This window comes from Taudactylus pleione, unplaced genomic scaffold (assembly GCF_031769625.1).
Source record: "Taudactylus pleione unplaced genomic scaffold, aTauple2 ptg000145l, whole genome shotgun sequence".
NCBI lineage: Eukaryota > Metazoa > Chordata > Amphibia > Anura > Myobatrachidae > Taudactylus > Taudactylus pleione.
In genome coordinates, this window is record NW_028284547.1 from 7731074 (window position 1) to 7753005 (window position 21932).

General features: G+C 42.1%; 1 protein-coding gene and 1 pseudogene across 2 annotated transcripts; one reads left to right on the forward strand and one right to left on the reverse strand.

The window, feature by feature from the left end:
* The window catches only part of LOC148522681 (uncharacterized), a 240474-nt pseudogene that overhangs the window by 164542 nt on the left and 54000 nt on the right, over positions 1 to 21932 (reverse strand).
* Positions 8958 to 10082, forward strand: LOC148522683 (uncharacterized). Of its 2 annotated transcripts, XM_088473990.1 has the most exons (2): positions 8958 to 9468; positions 9532 to 10082. In XM_088473990.1, the coding sequence occupies exons 1-2, from the start codon at positions 8958 to 8960 to the stop codon at positions 10080 to 10082; spliced, it is 1062 nt and encodes a 353-aa protein (XP_088330116.1). The 2 variants fall into 2 exon arrangements, with proteins under 2 accessions (XP_088330116.1, XP_088330115.1); XM_088473989.1 differs by having other exon boundaries at positions 8958 to 10082.

Sequence of the window (21932 nt, forward strand, 5' to 3'; positions counted from 1 at the left end):
AAACAAGTTGTTTTAAGCCATATCATCAGGCATAAGTGTTTATGCTGCACCTATTGAGCCCCTCACTCACACATACTCAACAATAAATAATAATAATAAGAATAATTAAAATAAATAAATAATAAAAAACATAAATAATAATTATATACAATAAAGAATGTCATTTAAAATGTCACTAAATGTGGATGTTATTAAAAATGGTCTGAAAAAAGAACAATTTTAATGACATCCACAGGTTTAGCTGAAGTTACCCAGGTTGCAGAGGAAATGGAGGCGACCGTGAAAAACCCAGAAAGAGGATTCAGTGACAACAGGGTCTAAGTCGGGTACGACCCAGCAAAATGCTGATTTAAAAATCCAAGGACATACCTGGGCTTTTGGTGGAAAAGTATCAGTTTAGTATTTGTTTGGCCTATAATCTAATATGCTATTAATGTGTGATTTCTAAGGGTGGTGACACTAATAAATGTATCTTCTGCCTCTGCTTTGGTGATTCTCATGGGAACTTGTAACATGATAGCGCTTTATGGAGTTTGCCGCTGCACTTGATGAAACTTTCAAAGTTGTTGCAATTTCCCAGATTGTCCGACCTTAATCTCTTAAAATAATCATGGATTGTCTATCTGTGATAATGTGAGCTCTGCTTGACATACAGTATTATGGACTTCTACATCAATGAAATATTTATGAACAAAAGATACAATTAAATCATTGTGGCCCAACATTTTCCACCTCTAAATTTTACTCATGTTCTAAATAAAAACTACTTCTTGGGGAGCATTTGAAAAAATGTGTACATAGACACACCTTCACTATTTATGTAAGTCTAAGAATTTCATATTAAGTGTTTATATCATAATGTCGTCAATATTCAAGTTTGTACAAACTTTTGACTTATGCTATACATATATCTATTGAGGTCATTATTAATAGAAACTCATTGTGAGGTTCCTGCTTATATGTAGAAAAGGTCTTTCTACTAAAACTCCCAGACAATAGGTGACTCTTAAACAAAAGGCCTTTGTGGTGACATAACAGGATCCCAGAGGCTGCTATGATCTAATTAGAATGCAAGGTGTTACCCCTGCCAAAGTGTAATCAGTCTTTCCCATTGTAGTAAGTGACTTTAGGAATATTTACACCTCATTTACAAGACAATGAGCTAGGCATGAGAAGCTGCTATGTTTATGTGTCACCTCTCAGTGTAAGAATTCCTTCTGGTCATCCTGGGAACTTTGGAGAGAGGTGGGGGAGAATGACTATAAATATTCTGTATCAGGCTACTGATAGCTGTTGGAAGAGCTGCTGATTTAGTTGCTGGTTGGAGAGCTGGATGGAGGAGTAAGAAAGAGACAGACAGAAGAATCTCCAGAGTAAGGTACAGTAATTACATTATACATAAGAATATATTGATATATACACATATATTTGGAGATAGTATTATGTAGATTTTGAATTGTTATCAATACTTAAAAAGTTTTACCTTAACAATGGTTATATAGTTAGTGTTAGTGTACAACCTGTAGCTATATGATTAGTAGAGACACATTTTGTCACCCATTAACAGGTTCTAAATTGGAAATTTGCCATTAAGTGACATGTTCCAGTAATTTCGTGCACTTGTAGCAAATATTATATTGGAAAGAAAGAACGCATGTTTAAGGAGCGCATGGCATTGCATAGAAGTGCAATCTGTAGTGCTCTAAACAAAGGCAGTAGTGATCAACCTATGGCAATGCACTTCCTTGAAGCCAACCATACCTTATCCTCCTTGAGATATAGAATAATTGATTTTGTTCCCCCCAAAATACAGGGCTGGCAATAGATCAAGGGAGTTGCTAAGATGTGAAACAAAATGGATATACAGGCTAGGTACCATGACACCGATTGAGTTAAATGAGCAACTGAATCTGCAATGCTTCCTATAATATGGTTTATTCAACACCAAGATGTCTAATGGTTTCTGTTCCCTTGCCTTCTCTATCCTTATCTTTCTCTACTATACTGTAGATGTCTATGTCGTCTATTTAAATATTATCCATCCAGATTCTCCTAACATGATCTCTGAATTTGTTTAATATGGAGGTAATCTGACTTCAATTGTAGCTTCCATACTGATATAATCGTAACTTGCAGCTGTCATATATGGTAATAATTAGTAAGAGTATTTTCAGACTTGTAATGATGGATTATATCCACTAGATGGCACTGTTACCATTGGTTAGCACCTATACTGCTCTAACATCCATTTTTTATATGTATTGTAACCCTTCCAGGCTTCCATACTTGTAGCCTTGTAGTTTTTATCATGGTGGGTGTCTCACTAATGATGTCACAGCTGCTGCAGTCTCGGAAGGGAAGCAGCTATATCCCCTTCTGTAGACACCAGAGGCAGGACATCCTTTTTAGCCATAAGGAGTGCCAGACGCAATTGCTCTGTATATATATATATATATATGAGGGGTATCTAGGTGACCACTCCATCATAGTATCTTACATATTATTTTTGGCATCAGGTTAGTATATATCAAGGGGTATCTAGGTGATAGCTCCATCATAGTATCTTACATATTACTCTGTGCATCAGGTTAGTATATATAAAGAGGTATCTAGGTGACAGCTCCATCTTAGTATCTTACATATTATTTTGTGCATCAGGTTAGTATATATAAAGGGGTATCTAGGTGACAGCTCCATCATAGTATCTTACATATTACTCTGTGCATCAGGTTAGTATATATTTAGAGGTATCTAGGTGACAGCTCAATCATATTATCTTACATATTACTCTGTACATCAGGTTAGTATACATAAAGGGGTATCTAGGTGGCAGCTCCATCATATTATCTTACATATTACTTTGTACATCAGGTTAGTATATATATATAGTGGTATCTAGATGACCACTACATCAGAGTATCTTACATATTACTCTGTGTGGAATGGGATTGAAAAGTCTGTAGCTGTTTAGCCGCAGGTTCAAATCCCAACAGCAGCTCCCCAACAAGATGAAGATACAGACAGAGGTAGGAAAGTACTGTAGCCTCCCTTAGTGGTGCCTAATCCTAACCTTCCCCTGAGGCTACTTTATCACCCCCTTACTGCTCCCTAGTCCTAATCCTCCCAGGGGGTGCCTAACTCTAACCTCTGCCTGGGGGTGCCTAACCCTAACTTTCCCCCCTAGGGATGCCTAACCCTAACCTCCCCCCAAATAAACCTAATGCTAACCCGCTAACTGCCCTAAACCTAACCCTCCCCCCGCCCAGCTAAGAGGATGGGTGCACCGGAATTACATAGTTCTGGCCCATGTTGTCCTGGATTCCGGTGTTGGGATTATGATAGGCGTCAGTATTTCAATGTCTATCATGAAACCCTAGCTGACATTCAACTGTCGATACCACTCTGTGCATGAGGCTAACATATATAAAGAGGTATACACATTGCAGCTCCTTTATAGTATCTTACATATTACTCTGTGCATCAAGTTAGTATCTATAAAGGAGTATCTAGGTGGCAGCTCCATCATAGTATATTACATATTACTCTGTGTATCAGATTATTATATATAAAGGAGTATCTAGGTGGCAGCTCCATCATAGTATATTACATATTACTCTGTGCATCAGGTTAGTATATATAAAGGGGTATCTAGGTGGCAGATCTATCATAGTATCTATCATATTACTCTGTACATCAGGTTTTTATGGGATGTAGTCGAAGGCGGCAGTCAAAATGTCATCTGCCAGCTTCCTGACAGTGAAAGCCCCACATGGGACTAATCATGAGCCCCACACTGAAATCCCGGCACCCGGCATACCAAGCATAGGTAAGCTGGGCATCGGGAGCTCATAGTCACGGGGGTGAGTTGGGTTAGGTTTAGTGGCTCCTAAGGGTCTTAGGGTTAGACTCCCACTGAGATGGCTAGGTTTAGGCTAGGGGAACGGAGGGTTAGGGCCAGGCACCACCGGGGGGAGGTTAGGCTTAGTTAGTATATATAAAGAGGTATCTAGGTGGCAGATCCGTCATAGTATCTTACATATTACTCTGTGCATCAGATTTATATATATATAAAGGAGTAATTGTGTTAAATACACCAGCAATGATACCTTGCACCCCTCACGGCTCACTCCAAGTCCAAATTTGCATAATTTTGCTCAGAGTTCTATGGGGCGCCCGTTGTCACGATGACTTGCACCCGCGAGTAAATCTCATGTATTTGGATTGAGTCCATAGAATTTTATAGATTACTCTGTGTAAAAACAGACAAATTGACATCCGCAATCGTTAGGAATTTAGATTATGTGATAGTATTAGAACCTACAATTTCTACAGTATATAATCACTAAAATCAATATTTGTTAGATTGGTGGTAGACCCTACTGTCAGTATATTCATATTGTGTATGACATAAAGACTCTTTTTGTTGAAAATTAATTGTGAAAATGTCCCTTTTCATTTACATTTTTTTTAAATGGATAAAGTAATTAGGACAGACAAACAGAGAAAACCACTCTTAAAATTTAAAAGGATAACTCTTATTGAGTGAGGGAGTTACTAATGTAAAAAAATTTTGGCGCTTGAATATAGTTCCTTTTGAGTCAGATAATGATAGGTGCTTAACGATTCTGATACTATTGGTTCTGGCTCAAGGATTTCATCCTGTTACCGTGATCTTTGAAAATTCACTAAAATAATCCTGGTTAAGGTGTGTCTGTATTATTCCTAATTGGTTGAATAATTGAAAAAAATACAACCTTTTAAAGGAAAGATCACATAAACACCTTCTAAGCGAAAACATAGCATCAACCAAAATAGAAGAACATATATATATATATATATATATATATATATAGTGCTCGAAGTGTGCCGGTATGCAACGGTATGGCACACCGGCACTTCAAGCAATAAACCTTTTTTTTTTTCTAGTTGGAAGGGGCTGAGCATCCCAAGCTATATGCTCGGCCCCGCTACTGCCACAGCTGTCAGTCTCTGATGCAGAGCCACTAAAGCCAGCCAGAGGACCAGACTCCAGCATGATTGTGCCTCCAAATCCCCACCCGCCTGTGTGTGCCGGGTGCCTGTTTCAGAAGGTCTCTGCAGCATCCATTACATGCTGCAAAGACAGTGTGCCTCTACAGCCACCCATCCCCTTCCGGTTTCAGTGACAGAGGCTGCTCAGTGTGCCGCTGACTGCCAATCCCGAGTGTGTATCGGGAACCGTACTCCGCCCCTGCCAGGTGGTCTCTGCAGCATCAAAGCTGCATAGTCCAGCATTGTGCTTCCTGACCCCCGCTGGATGCCCACCCACCGCCACCCACCCATTCCGTGCAGAGCTGTTATCAGGGGATCCACAGCACATCACACTGATCCCACTTCCGCACTGCTTGTAGCACTTGAGTAGCATCCCCGGTCCCCCCTCTCATAGCAGGCTGGCTTCATTCAGACAAGTAAGGCAATCCCAGCAGTCAGCTCTACCTTTTTCCCGCCCCAAACTCCGCCCAGATGTTCCTCCTCCCACCTGCTTAGTTCTCCTCCATTACTGTCCTGGGCCTGACATACTTCTGCACTGCCAGAGTAATTGTAATGCATGCTGCCCTTCCCTCCATAGGAGTGCCTCTCGCCAGCTACCTTCCCACTGACTCCCACTCCAAAAGTCTGCCTCTGAACCCCCTCCAAAGTTGTGCCTCTGACTCCCCCTTCCAATAGTGTGCCTCTGCCCCCCTCCCCAAGTGTGCCTCTGACCACTCCCTCCCCATGTGTGCCTCTAACCCCCCTTAACTTTCCCATCTCTGAACCTGACACCCCCTTCCCCCCAAAGACACACCTGGCAGCAGCCAATTAGAATTCAAATGGACGAACAGAGGAAAGACCATGTAAAACACCGCAATCCTGAACATACTGATGGCAGGTAAGCACACTTTTTTTGTTAATAATTTATTTGGACTTTTTCTCATTTTTTTTAATAGCTTTCATTTGTTATTTTTTTTCTATTTTATGTGTACTGGTATGTGTGTCTGATGGAATGTGGAGAGGTCTGAGGGACATGAGGAAATATGTGTCAGTACTGTGGGGCTGATTCAGAGGTGGTCGCTGTTTTGATAGGTGACTGGAGGACTGTGCATGTGTTGGAGAAACAGTACGGATGTGCCTCCATACAGCAGAGACATCAGTCACAGTGCCCTGTAGGCCACAGCATTATTGACATGCTGCTGGCGTGTCAGCCCAATTTCCTGATTGTGCCAAAGCCAACAGAGGCAACCTCGGATGCAGTGTCACTGGCCCAAGAATTGCCTCCAATGTGTGCATTTTTCTTTTCATGCAAAGCCTGTGTGCAACCATAACCCTCATGACACATAGCCACGCCCCTCGTGATGTGCGGTTATACCCCTTCGCCGCACACACACGCTTGACTTCCATACCCCCACTTCAAAATTCCCACTTCGACCACTGTAAATATATATATATATACATATGCTAAATAGCATGATATATAATTGATGCTTGTGTTGTGCTGTGCTCTAGGTATAGAGTCTGCATGTCTGAACCATGTAGCAGGCCATTTCATTTAAATCAACATGGTCCAATTATAACTTTAAGGGGTAAATTTACTAAGAATCGAGATGGTCCTGATTTGCAAAGAGATTAATCTTGCTGTACTGTACCTCGCCTGGGTGAATTATTCACTTTTTATTTTGCAAATTTACCAACAGGCGATTTGTTCCAAAATCATTTGGGCAATGGTGAATTAGGTCGATTTTTTTGGGGTAACTTGTAAGCAAGCTCGAGTGAGTTATTTCTCCCGATTTGCACATTTAGCAGATTACTCACCCTAGATTGCAGAGTTTTCTTTCTGCCTAACTGTCCCGAGAAAGCAGCCTGCACAAATCAGTGAGATATGTGTAAGCTGCTTGTGTCTTGTGCCTGTAAAAAATGGGTTAAATAAAATTTAAAAAAATGATGTAGGGTCCCCCCCAAAATGCCTTACCAGCCCCGGACTTGTCAGCCAGGCCTTTTTCCAAAAATTATGCGGAACAAAACAAGTAGAGTTCCACCATAATTTAGGAACCAGCACCTGGCTGCCTGACCAGTCCTGGTTTTAAATATAGGGGAAAAATGCATAGGGGTACCCCTATATTTAAAAACAGCACCAGACCCAAACTGTACGGGGTGTAATGCCACAGCCAGGAGACCCTATTACTGGGTCTCCAGGGCCAAAGCATTCTCACCCCAAGCTGGTCAGGCCAAGCTGGGGATCTCAGAGGAAATGAGGACCCCCACAAGAGGGTTTCCCCCCTCTTCTGAGCACCCCAGGCTTGGTCTGAAGCCTGGGACTCTTCCCCACACTCATGGAGTGGTGGGTATGGGGGTAATAAAGTGTATTTTACAGTGGATTTAGAGGTGCCAGCATGCCTGCCCTTTGGCACTTGTGAAACTACTAGTGAAAGCAGGCAACCGGCACCCATATTTCCACTTTAAAATAAATAGTTCAATAAAGACACAATGCACACTATTGATAGAACAAATTTATTACACACATACCTCAATCACACATACTTACCTGTTCTAGCCATTCGGTCCACTTGTTCAAAGGAGAAATCCATGTGTATGGACCTGCAAAAAGATCCTTTACTCACCTACATCCTGGCGCTGCTCTCCGTCGCATCCAGGGTCTTGTGAAAACAACAAAGCAACTTACCCAAACCATGCTGAACAGATGTAAGTATATGTTGTTACATGTACTTACACCTCACAAAATTACATTGACCAAAATCGGCTGTAATTTCTCCCGGGCCACTAGCCAATCAGTGGCCGCTTTACATGTAGCAGCCACTCATTGGCTGGTTCTAAGTCAGTTCCAGTCAATGTGGTTAGGCTTTTGGGGGGACCCTATGTCTTTTTAAAAAAAAAATTAGCCCTATTTTAACTATTTACAGGCAGAAACATACACAAATCACAATGATTTGTGTATGTTTCTGACCATCTCGCAGCTCATCTTGATTCTTGGTAAATTTGAGAGAAGTATATTTTAGGTGAAAAGTACATCCGAATTGGCACAATGGTGATTTAAGTCGATTTTGCTATCTCACGCGATTTGAATGAAATTGATCGAGACATCTCACCTGAGATGGGCAAAAGTAAATTTGAGAAATGGAAGCAAATAACTAAATCACCCGAGATTGTCACCTTGAGCAATCTCGATTGTTAGTAAATTTACTCATTAGACTCACATGTAGAGGTAGTATTTATCCTTTTCTTGGTATTTCACATTCTCCTCAGATATATATATAGGTTCATGCAGTTAACAATTATTGATATTCTGTATAGTATTGATTTGTTTAACACATGAACCAAAACAGTATAACCAGTAGATTGGTGACATAGCTGACTCACCACTGGCAGGAGAGTAAGGGGGATGCCTTCATAATTGACAATTCTATGCAATGCTGCAGGGAGACACTCAATCCAGGGATGGTGCAGAGTGGGCCGGGTCAGGGCAATATTTGTGTTTGTGTGGGGGCCCCCAATGTGTGGTCCCATCCTCCCCAACTATAATCCAACCCTGTCCTGGTGCATCAGCTGACACTAGTTGTGTCAAAATCGGTAGCATGTGTTACCCATCTATGGTCAGTGCAGGGGGTGAGTAAATAGCTAAGTCATGTTTTTTAGTGTATTTAAATATATATCATGTTCTGTATATAAAATTACACTATTACTGTGAAAGTCGTTTTACTTGAGTAACATTCATGATTTTAAATATAATCTTTTTTTATTGCAGGACAAATAAAGAGCAGGACACCACAAAGACTATTAGAGGACATCGTGGTAAAGGAACATTGTTCTCTGATCAAGTCAACTAAAGACGCTATTTCGTCTTACACCTAAAGGATTCCCGAAATCTATTCTCATTTTCTGGATAGTAGAAACCTTTTACAGATAATTTGTTTCTCATCTAATACATGATGAGTCTCACAGGAAAGAAACCGCATCTGTGCTCTGAGTGTGACAAAAGCTTTATGTATAAATCACATCTTATCTCACATCAGAGGAGTCACACAGGAGAGAAACCATTTACATGTTCTGAATGCAGCAAGTGTTTTTCCCGTAAGTCATATCTTGATATACATCAGAGGAGTCACACAGGAGAGAAACCATTTACATGTTCTGAATGCAGCAAGTGTTTTTCCCGTAAGTCATATCTTGATATACATCAGAGGAGTCACACAGGAGAGAAGCCATTTACATGTTCTGAGTGCAGCAAGTGTTTTTCCAATTCATCAGATCTTGTTAAACATCAGAGGAGTCACACAGAAGAGAAACCATTTACATGTTCTGAATGCAGCCAATGTTTTTCCCATAAGTCAGTGCTTGTTATACATCAGAGGAGTCACACAGGAGAGAAACCGTTTACATGTTCTGAATGCAGCAAGTGTTTTTCCCGTAAGGCACATCTTGATATACATCAGAGGAGTCACACAGGAGAGAAGCCATTTACATGTTCTGAGTGCTGCAAGTGTTATTCCAATTCATCAGATCTTGTTAAACATCAGAGGAGTCACACAGGAGAGAAACCATTTACATGTTCTGAATGTAGCAAGTGTTTTTCCAATTCATCAAGTTTTATTAAACATCAGAGGAGTCACACAGGAGAGAAACCATTTGCATGTTCTGAATGTAGCAAGTGTTTTTCCAATTCATCAAATCTTGTTACTCATCACAGGAGTCACACAGGAGAGAAACCATTTGCATGTTCTGAGTGCTGCAAGTGTTATTCCAATTCATCAGATCTTGTTAAACATCAGAGGAGTCACACAGGAGAGAAACCATTTACATGTTCTGAATGCAGCAAGTGTTTTTCCCGTAAGTCACATCTTGATATACATCAGAGGAGTCACACAGGAGAGAAGCCATTTACATGTTCTGAGTGCAGCAAGTGTTTTTCTACTTCGTCAAATCTTGTTACACATCAGAGGAGTCACATAGGAGAGAAACCATTTACATGTTCTGAGTGCAGCAAGTGTTTTTCCCAGCAATCACATCTTGTTAAACATCGGAGGAGTCACACAGGAGAGAAACCATATTAATGCTGTGAATGTCACAACTGTGTTAGTAGTAAAAGAACACTCACTAATCACATGAGGAGACACTCTAAGGCCCTGAATGTATAATGTGTTTTTTAAGTAAGTTTGCATCAATTCAATATATTTACAAGTGAGGACATTTTTATTTTCTGAATGTGACAAGTGTTTTATATAAATCAATCCTGTTAAAGACTGGAGAGGAGAAATATCTACATCTTATCCTCTGCACCAGTGTAAAGTAATAAACAATGTGTATGGTGACACCCCAAAATTGTGTGAAATTATTATTTATTTGAAAATTAAATTTGTACTATAATGGCATAAAGCGGTGCCAGTGGCATTACTAGGGGGGTGCACCACGTGACACCATCTGAGAGGGCGACACCAAAATTGTAGAGCTGCTCTGCTATTTTATTATCATGCCCTCAGATGGTGTCACCAAGCAGCGGTGATAGATGGGAGAATGCTTGTGTCATCCATACTGTAACCAGAGAGGCTGAGGGCTGCCTGGGCAAGACCCCAGTATTATGTGAACAGGGTATAACATACAGTCATGCCCCCAAAATGTCATATACCTGGGAGCCTCACTTTATGAGCATGAGGCCAAACTTTCTTCTGCAAGCGCACATGCCTTGGGCCTGCACAGAAATAGATACAGGGGTGTAAGGCTGGAATAGGTGCACTGGGCATTGCTATTAATAACAACTAATACAACAGTATGCAACAAACAGGAGAGAGAATTTTCTTGGTGTAGTGCAGCATTTCTCAAACTGTTGGTAATGACCCCAGACTGGCTCATGCCCATCTCAGCAAGGGGTCACAACTCACCCAAGTTAAATATCCTGGACTGGTCCTAAGTCCTTAGCGCCCGCTGCTATGATGGTCCATAGCGGCATTTGCACAAGCAGTCCCCCACTGGCTCCTACTTCTGACCTTTACTGTGATTAACACACATGTGACGTCATGATATCTGAGCGTCATGATGTCATGACATCCGAGCGTCATGACATCACCCCGTGTCAGTCACAGTAAAAGGAGCCACAGCGCAGCCTGCGTTACTTTAGTAGTAGGACAAGAGCTGGTTCTCTGCTGCCCCAGCTAGTGGCAGCTTTAAGTATTAAACAGCAAGAACATTTATTTTATAGTAAGTAAAATGGAGAAATACGGTCATATTTTAAAATAAGGTGATGTGTTTAAAATGTATACACATTACCCCCATTGCCCACCTTCTCTTTATTTGTTTCATGACCAACATCTTTCTTATATATTTTTATGCCATAAAAATATCTAAGGAAGATAATGGGCAAGGATGGGAAATGTACATATATTTTATACACATCACCCCCTACCCCAATACACATAATTTTATATATTTTGATGCCCATCATCTTTCTTATATATTTTTATGGTAAACAAGCATATAAGGAATATGATGGTCTTAAAAATATATAAGGAGTATAAGGGTAGATTTATTATAGCAGCACAGATCGTACTGCTATAACTCTACCTGCTTTGCCTCATTACCAAGGCAAAGTAGGAAGCACTAATGATAAGATGCTAGAACAACTCATCTGCCAGAGTGGGGGAGTGAATACTCCCTCTTCCAGTGATTCCTGCCTGAGCACACAGCACAGCAGCCTAGTGCTGATGCACTGTGTCTCACTCCCATCTGGCTCCAATGGGCATGTGCAGGATCTTGAAAGCATCACCAGATCCCATGTGCAGACCCCGGAGCCGCCAGTCCCTGCTGCAAGGGACAATTCTGTCCCTGCTATGGTGAATAGGGCAACCACTTCTTCCCCATATTGCCAGTTAATACATATACCCCATAATGATATAAAATAGGAGGGGGATTATGAAGCATAAACTGTATGTGCAATTACCCCTCCCCTCCTTGTCCATCATCCTTCTTATATATTTGTATGCCATTATATAAGAAAGATAATGGACATAACTATGAACGTGGCATCTTTGTACACTGTGATACCCCATGAAGCAGGCATTGAGGCAGTGAGAACTATCCTTACGAATGGCACACATGTGGGGCCACCTATTGATTTTGTATGTGAATTAATTGAACTTGTACTCATGTCCAATCATTTCTGTTACGGTGATGAGTACTTTGTTCAGGTGTCTGGCATGGCGATGGGGTCTAATCTGGCCCCATCGTATACCAACCTGTACATGTATCACTATGAACAGCAACATATCCTAGGTACCTTTGGTGACAAAATTATTTGTTATAAGAGATTTATTGATGACCTATTCCTGATTTGGAAGGGCAGAGAAGTCAAATTTCTTGACATTCTTGCAATTCTCAATGCACTTGATAGCCCAATAAGATTCACTGCTTGTATAGAGAAAGAGGGCCTGATTCAGAGCCGGACGCTCTGACAGAGCGCTTGATCTAAATCAGGGCCGGCCCTCTGTTTTTTTAGAGTGGCCTCCTGGCCACTCGCATAGCTGTAGGTGACCACCCACTGCTTTAGTGAGAGGCCAGGAAGATGGTCGTGATGGTCAAGACCATCACAACTATCGTGCTTGCGACGAGACCCTTGTGGTAGGATCTCGTTGTCACAAGCCTTAGAGTGCTTTCGGCTCTACCAGAGCCGAAAGCACTCCCACTGACATCACTTGTGATGTCAGTGGGGCCAGCCCCAGACGGTAGGCATTCCCATGGAAACACCTCCGTCTGGCCGGCCACGCCCCCCACCCGCCCACCAAAGGGAATGTGCTGTCACTCAACATTGACAGCACGCCCCCTTTGGTACGAGACCCGGAGCGACGGCTCTTTGTACACTGTGATACCCCATGAAGCAGGCATTGAGGCAGTGAGAACTATCCTTACAAATGGCACACATGTGGGGCCACCTATTGATTTTGTATGTGATTTAATTGAACTTGTACTCATGTCCAATCATTTCTGTTATGGTGATGAGTACTTTGTTCAGGTGTCTGGCATGGCGATGGGGTCTAATCTGGCCCCATCGTATACCAACCTGTACATGTATCACTATGAACAGCAACATATCCTAGGTACCTTTGGTGACAAAATTATTTGTTATAAGAGATTTATTGATGACCTATTCCTGATTTGGAAGGGCACAGAAGTCAAATTTCTTGACATAATTGCAATTCTCAATGCACTTGATAGCCCAATAAGATTCACTGCTTGTATAGAGAAAGAGGGCCTGATTCAGAGCTGGATGCTCTGAAAGAGCACTTGCTCTAAATCAGGGCCGGCCCTCTGTTTTTTTAGAGCGGCCTCCTGGCCGCTCGCATAGCTGTAGGTGACCACCCACTGCTTTAGTGAGAGGCCAGGAAGATGGTCATGATGGTCAAGACCATCACGACCATCGGGTTTGCGACGAGACCCTTGTGGTAGGATCTCGTTGTCACAAGCCTTAGAGTGCTTTCGGCTCTACCAGAGCCAAAAGCACTCCCACTGACATCACTTGTGATGTCAGTGGGTCCGGCCCCAGATGGTAGGCATTCCCATGGGAACACCTCCGTCTGGCCAGCCACGCCCCCAGCCCACCCACCAAAGGGGACGTGCTGTCACTCAACATCGACAGCATGCCCCCTTTGGTTTGAGACCCGGAGCGACGGCTTACCTGTCGCTATCCGGGTCTCGCGCATGCGCACAATGGAGCCCACTAGAAAGGGTCCCGTGCTAGTTCTGGGAAATACAGGGGGGGCCATATGCAGGACCAGCTCAGAGCCCTGTGCTGATGGTGCTAAATACGGGGGACACCTACATCATTTGTCCCCCGTATTTTGGCAACCAGGGCAGGTTTTGAATAGCCTGGTGCTGGTTGTGTTTAATACGGTGGACCCCTATATCATTTGTCCCCTGTATTTAGCACAACCAGTACTGGGGCTCCATAGCCCGGGGCTGGTTGGTTTTTGGGGAAGGGCCACACCATTTTTTTTTACACTGTTTTTATTTTTAAACACAGAAGCACAGACATGTCTCACTGACCCACCCATGCTTCTGTGTTTCTTTTTTTAAAACACAGATGCAGGTATCATGGATCTTCAAGATCCGACCCTTCATCTGTGTGCTGCTACCTCCCCCGGGTCCTAACACCTGCACTACCACCGCCCGCACAGCCACTGTACCACCACTGCTAATGCCCACTACTGTCCCCAGTTCCTGGCCACTGCTAAAGCCCGCCAACCCCTACCCCCTCACCCTTACATTCCGGCCACAGCAAATGCCGGCTTCCTGCCACCTGGTTCCGGACCCCGCTACCGTCCACAAATGGTGGCCATCTTGCTGCACCCAAGTGAAGCCACTATGACTACACCTGCTGGAGGCTCCTACTGCGGCTGCGCAACAAGTTGAAAAGTCCTACCTACAATGGAGCATTTTTGAGGTAATAGTTTAAAGACTGTAACTTTCTAATTTACCTGAACCCCTAAAGCATATACACTGGCACAATAGCTACCTAATAAAACAAACCCCAAATCTAAATTCCACCCCTACCCTGAGTTTTGCCTTGCCAAAAAAACTCCATAGACTACAGCAGAAAAGTTTTCCTAATTGAGACTGTCAGAAAAAAGTGACAGTTGAAGATTTAGATTACTCCCAAATCCTAATTTTTTATGTTTATGCCCTGAATTTGGCATGCAGCACCCAGTGACAGTTCTACCTATACATACCAAATTTCAGATCCGTACCTCTAATAGCTTTTGAGGTGTAGCCCCTTGAACACCCTGCCCCCCCTCCAGAATTCTCTATGGAAAAATCCATTATTTTAGATGCAGCCTTAATATAAGGGCACAATTGTGCCCTTATAATATATATATACATATATATATATATATATATATATAGAACATGTAGAGGGGCACTCGATATTCCAATATAATAATGCCGGGGTGCCTTCCTTAAAATGGTATAGAAATGCGATGTCTGTTAGAAAACAGCAACAGGCGGCACTCCACGGACTTTGTAAATAAAGAAAGGTGACTTTATTCGAATAAAGTCACCTTTCTTTATTTACAAAGTCCGTGGAGTGCCGCCTGTTGCTGTTTTTTAACAGACATCGCATTTATATATATATATATATATATATATATACATATATACAGAGCATATAGGGGGTCATTCAGACCTGGTCGCAAGCACTGCTGTGCTCGCAACTGGGTCGATGGGTAACCCTGCACATGAGCAGCGGCCGCACTGCGCGTGTGCAAGCCCCGGAGCAAGAGAGAAACTCTCTCGCTCCAGAGCTTGCTACAAAAGGGGTGGCTGTCAATGTTGATTGACAGCTTGCCCCTTTTTGTAGGCAGGCCGGGGGGGGTTTCCAAAATGGAGGCGTTCCTTAACGCCTACCATTTTGTGGGCAGCTGCACTGACATCATCAGTGATGTCAGTGGGGAGCTTCCTGCTCCATCAGAGCAGAAAGTTCCCTGCGGCTTTGCGAGTGCCCAGACCCAACCTTAGGGTCTGATCGCAAGCCCTGATGGTCGCGATGGTGATCACCATCATGACCATTACCCTGGTCACTAGATAAGCTGTGGGTAGTAACCCACTGCTTAGCTTGCAACCAGGAGGCCACACCCAAAAAAAAACAGCACCCACCCTCATTCAGAGAGCGATCACTTCTTGCATCTGCCCCTGAATGAGGTCCTTAGTCCTACACTCTGGAGGTATAAGATTACTTAGCTGGTTGCCTGCATAAAGTTTATCACAGATATCCCTCTGGATGCGGCACTCCACGCTTGAAGAAACATACTGTACAGCGGGCTGGTATCAATGTTTCAATGCCTATATTGTTGGCATTTTCATCAGGACATAAAGACATTAACAACGCGTCTTACCTTAAGTACTCACACCAAGTGATCACACAGCTGCCTCACCGGAGCGGGACCGCTCACCCACCCGGCGGCGCACACTGCTGACATCATTACGCCCATGCGTGGGGTGTCAGCATAACCAAGTGTACCATCACCATAGAAACATATAACACTGAACACAGTACATATCTACAGATGGTGCTAGCAAGGGACATCTGCAACCAGATAAATAAAAGATATCATCATAATTAGGGCACAACATACAATGCAATCAGTATAGCTTTATGTGTCCTAAAATTTGTACCAATATGAACATGTGATGGCGACGATCGCAGGCTATGGCAATGGGTACATATATGTGGATATATTGTATTGTGTTCAGTGTTATATGTTTCTATGGTGACGGTACACTTGAGTATGCTGATGCCCCACGCATGGGCATGATGACATCAGCGGTGTGCGCCCCTGGGTGGGTGAGTGGTCCCACTCTGGTGAGACAGCTGTGTGATCACTTGGTGTGAGTACTTAAGGTAAGACACGTTGTTAATGTCTTTATGTCCTGATGAAAATGCCAACAATATAGGAATTTAAACATTTATACCAGCCCGGTGTACAGTGTGTTTCTTCATGTGTGCAGTGCCGCATCCAGGGGGATATCTGATATCTGATATATATATATATATATATATATATACATATATTTGTATATATATTAGAGATGTGCGCCGACCCCCGTGTCTTGGTGTTGGATCTGGATCTCTCCTGGTTTTGTATCTGGATTTGTTTTGCCAAAACCTCACCTCCGTGTTTTGTTTTCATGTTTTTGATCTGGATTTTTTCTTAAAAAATCAAACAAACAGCTAAAATCACATAAAATGGGCATTTGCTTGTTCCTACAGTATTAATAACCTCAATAACATTTATTTCCACTCATTTCCAGTCAATTTTGACCACCTCACAGCTTACAATATTGATTTTATTATCTAGTTAAAGGGCCAAAAGGTTGCATACAGCTTGCTGGCTCAAAACTGATTGATGTAATAATTAATAGAGATGATGACTGTGCAAAGATGATGGTTGGGATACCCTTGAGGATTGAAGAACTGATAGTTGATACTAGTAGGTGCAGCCCCAGGCTGAATAATTAATAATAAAAAGAAATTCATTAGTGCAGCCCCTGGCTGTAAATTGATAATAAATTAATTAAAAGACAATTAATTGGTGCAGCCCCAGGCTGAATAATTAGTAATAATTTAATTTAAAAAGTAAAAAACAATTCATTGGGTGCAGACCCTGGCTGAATAAATAATAATAAAAAGAAATTAATAAGTGCAGCCCCGGGCTGTAAAATTGATAATAAATTAATTTAAAAACAAATCATTGGTTCCTTAACCAACCATAACATTAATTTAAAATGTCAGGCAGCAATGCCCCAACCAGCACATAATGGAAAGGAAAAAGGTGCAGGATGGAATAGTCCTTGGGCCCTCCCACCCACCCTTATGTTGTATATGAAACAGGACATTCACAGTTTAACAAACCAATCATTTCAGTGACAAAGACTGCCAATTGTGGCTGAAAAAATTGGTTTGTTTGGACTCCCATAAAACAAGCTGCCAATGTGCATTGGACATGGAAATGAAAATGATCCCATACTCAAACTAGCTTTACATTACAAGTTCTCGTCATCCTCGTCATCCCCATCAGTGTGTACATCCTCTTCTTCACAAAATATTAATTCATCCCCACTGGAATCTACCATAGGCACCTCTGTAATTTTTTGATATAATTGTTGGTAGAGGTCTTCCTCGTGGAATTTGTAATTAATTTTAAGGAACATCATCTTTTCCACATTTTGAGGAAGTAACCTCCTATGCCGATCACTGACAAGGTTGCCAGCTGCACTGAAAACTCTTTCAGAGTACACACTGGAGGGTGGGCAACTTAAGTAATGCAAAGTCAGTTTGTGTATGGGCCTCCAAATTGCTTCTTTTTCCTGCCAGTACTGAAAGGGACTGTCTGATATTCATATTAGGATATTATCTCTGAAATAGTCCTCCACCATTCTGTGAATGGAGACCATATCACACATAGACACGGTAGAAGACATGTCACTAGTAGGCAGTTCTCTCAGGCCTGACCAGATGTCATTTTTTGGTGAATGATCTGCATTACACGCAGGCATTCTGTAAGGAAAATGTAGTATTTTCCTGGCAGCTGCAGAAACTGAAGGAGATGATGGCATTTCACATGTGGCTGCAGTTGACAATTTTTTTCCCAACAGCTCTTTGCATAGTTTTAGATTTTGATCTGTTGGAAAAAAACTCACAAGGTAGGACTTAAACCTAGGATCCAGAATGGCAGCCAAAATATATTTTTCAGATTTCAATAGATTGATGACTCTTGGATCCTGGTGGAGTGAATCAAGGGCTTGATCCACCATTCTGACATACCTGCGCAATCGCTCTGTTTCAGTTCCTCCTTTAGTTTTTCGAGTTGTTTTTGCAAAAGTCGGATGAGGGGAATGACCTGACTCAAACTGGCAGTGTCTGAACTAACTTCACATGTGGCAAGTTCAAAGGGTTTGAGAACCTTGCACAACACTGAAATTATTATCCACTGCACTTGAGTAAGGTGCATTCCCCCTCCACGGCCTATGTCATTGGCCATTGTATAGCCCTGGATCGCCTTTTACTGTTTCTCCATCCACTGAAGCATATAGAGGGTAGAATTCCACTGAGTTACTACCTCTTGCTTCAACTGATGGCAGGGCAAATTTAACAGTACCTGCTGGTAATGCAATCTTCGACAAGCATTTGCTGAATGTCTGAAATGTCTGGATATTTTGTGGGCCACAGAGAGCATCTCCTGCACACCCCTGTCATTTTTTAAAAAATGTTGCACCACCAAATATTTGTGTGAGCAAAACATGGGATGTGTTGGAATTCGCCCACATGTAATGCTCTCACAGTATTGGTGGCATTGTCCGAAATAACAAATCCTGAGGAGAGTCCAAGTGGGGTAAGCCATTTAGCAATGATTTCCCTGAGTTTTTCGAAGAGGTTCTCAGTGGTATGCCTCTTAGTAAAACCAGTTATACAAACAGTAGCCTGCCTCTATATCAGCTGTCTTTTGGTAGATGTTGCTTCTGCTGTTGCTGTTGTAGGCAATACACCTACCCAGTGGGCTGTGACAGTCATGTAATCCTTAGTTTACTCTGTCCCACTTGTCCACATATCAGTGGTCAAGTTTACAGTGGGTACAACTGCATTTCTGAGGACATTAATAAGGTTTTTTTTAATGTCCTTGTACAGACTTGGAATTGCTGTTCTAACAAAGTGGAATCTAGAAGGGATCTGGTAGCAAGGACACAGGACCTCAATTAACTGTTGAAAATCCACTGCAGTAATGGCAGATACTGGATGCACATCTAATACCAGCATAGCTTTTATGGCATCAGTAATCCGCTGTGCAAATGGGTGATTCCTGTCATATTTGTTTTCCCTTGCAAACAAATGTTTGACAGTTAATTGTTTTTTGGAGGATACACTACAAGTAGTCTTCCTCCTGTTTCCCTTCTTGGATGAAGATCCACTCACAGCAACAGCAGCAGCACCAGGCATAGTCATCAAGGATCCTTCTGAGGAATCATGGATAGGCGAGGAGTCAATCATGCTTCGAATAACAACATTGGATGCAGCAGTACTAGTCCCGATGACGAATGAGGATGTTGATGATAAAGGTGTTGGTGTTGTAGATCGAAGGTGCTTGGATCCCATAGAGAGGGAGCAGGAAGGTGACACTGGACTTGTTACGTTTTCAGTTTTGAAACTTGGTGATATACACTTTGATATTTGATGAATGCGCTCCAAGTGATGTAACAAGGAGGAGGTTCCTAGGTGGTTTTGGTCCCTCCATCTACTCACTCTTTTTTGGCTATGGTTACATATGGCTTGACAACTGTTGTCCGGATTGGGGCTGAAATAATTCCACACATGAGAAGTGGATTTTTTTGTCTTTTGCCCTGGCACGATAACAATGGGCTTTGGCTTTTTTAATCAATGGGCAACAGCTGTTGCCTTACTTACACAAAGGACATCCTTGGCATATGGATAATTTGAGAATAGTAGTAAACTTAATTGAAGGGTGATTTCATTCAAATAATGTGACTAATAAACTATTTCTTGTGCATAATATTCAGGCAGAAAGTGTCTGATTAGACATTCTATACACCCTGAATTTAATGGTGTATAAGGATAATTACTCCCAGATGTTGATTTAAATCTAACAGTAAATAACAGAATTGTATGAATGAATATGGGCATGTCAATATGCTGATATACAAACGAACTGCGCTATCTGATGAATGGGCATTTATGAGCCCATATAGGAGTTCCCTATAGGAGTAATTATATAGTAAGGTAACATCTTGTAATGTGTTAATACATAATGAGCCAAGCTATTAGGTGGACTGACAATTAACTAATGAGCCTGTATAAGGGTTCTTTATGTGGACACATGATTATATTATATGCTAACATCCCTCAGAAACAACGTTTAACACACTTGATAATTAATTGACTTAATTTTGGAAATATTCACCATTGAATGTATTATATGTGACTTATGTGTGCCACTCTCATGAATTTGAATTGGATATTTAAACACATGTTCCTACTGAAGCAATTAGACACACAGTCACAAATAGTAACAGTCAATCTTTATTATAACACAGTAGGTCAGGACACACATGTCGCATTCTATTTTTTAAACTCATTTTCTTTCTTTATCACACTTATTAATTTTTAAACTATTTTTGCTGTTCCTCTTTCCTAATAGGGTATTAGCCTGTGACATTGTTAAAAGTTACGTTTTAATTAAAGTGCACCACATATGACATTTCACCTCTGCTTCTCTTCTCCTGTCATGTGACAGCTCTCCATATTTTCTGTGGTCTTGAAGCAGTGTCATAAGCACCAATAGTGTAGCCAAGGTGCGGTTACAAAATTCAAACACGTGCAGTCATGCACACACAGAAACTAAATTGACAATAATTATTTTTCTTTTTCTTTGCCAGTCCAGAATATGAGTCCAGAGCACCGATTGATGATGACAGGAGTCTGGCAGCACTAGGTTGCGTTGCTGTATCTTGTGTGGTAAGCCTAACACGGACACACACACAGAAGATAAATTGACAATAAATACATATATATATATATTTTTTTTTTGACGGTCCAGAATTTGGGCCCAGAGCACCGATTGATGATGACTGGAGTCGGGCAGCACAAGGTTGCATTGCTGTATCTTGTGCAGCTTAGCCTAACATGCACACAGACACAAAAGATAAATTGACAATATATATATATATATAATATATATATATATTGTTTTTTTATGGTCCAGAAGTTGGGCACAGAGCACCGATTGATGACAACTGGACTCGGGCAGCACTAGGTTGTGTTGCTGTATCTTGTGAGGCTAAGCCTAACATGCACACACAACGAAGATAAATTGACAATATATATATTTTTTTTGACAGTCCAGAATTTGGACCCAGATGGACGCAGCAGACAGCACAGCACCAGCCCAGATGGATCAGCACCAGCCCAGATGGAAACAGCAGACAGCACAGCAGCAGCCCAGATGGATCAGCACCAGCCCAGATGGACACAGCAGACATCACAGCACCAGCCCAGTTGGTTCAGCACCAGTCCAGATGGACGCAGCAGAAAACACAGCACCAGCCCAGATGGACACAGCAGACAGCACAGCACCAGCCCAGATGGACACAGCAGACAGCACAGCACTAGCCCAGATGGATCAGCAACAGCCCAGATGGACACAGCAGACAGCACAGCAGTGACAGCACCAGATGGATCAGCAGTGCTCTAGCCCAGGACACAGCAGACAGCACCAGCACCTCTCCCAGCCCTAAACTACCCACCCTCCCTGTTCAGTCTCCACACCTGGAATGAAATGGCATCCACCGTGTGGTCCCTTATATACAACATAGATTATGAAGATGAAAGCACTTCTTGAGATCCGAGT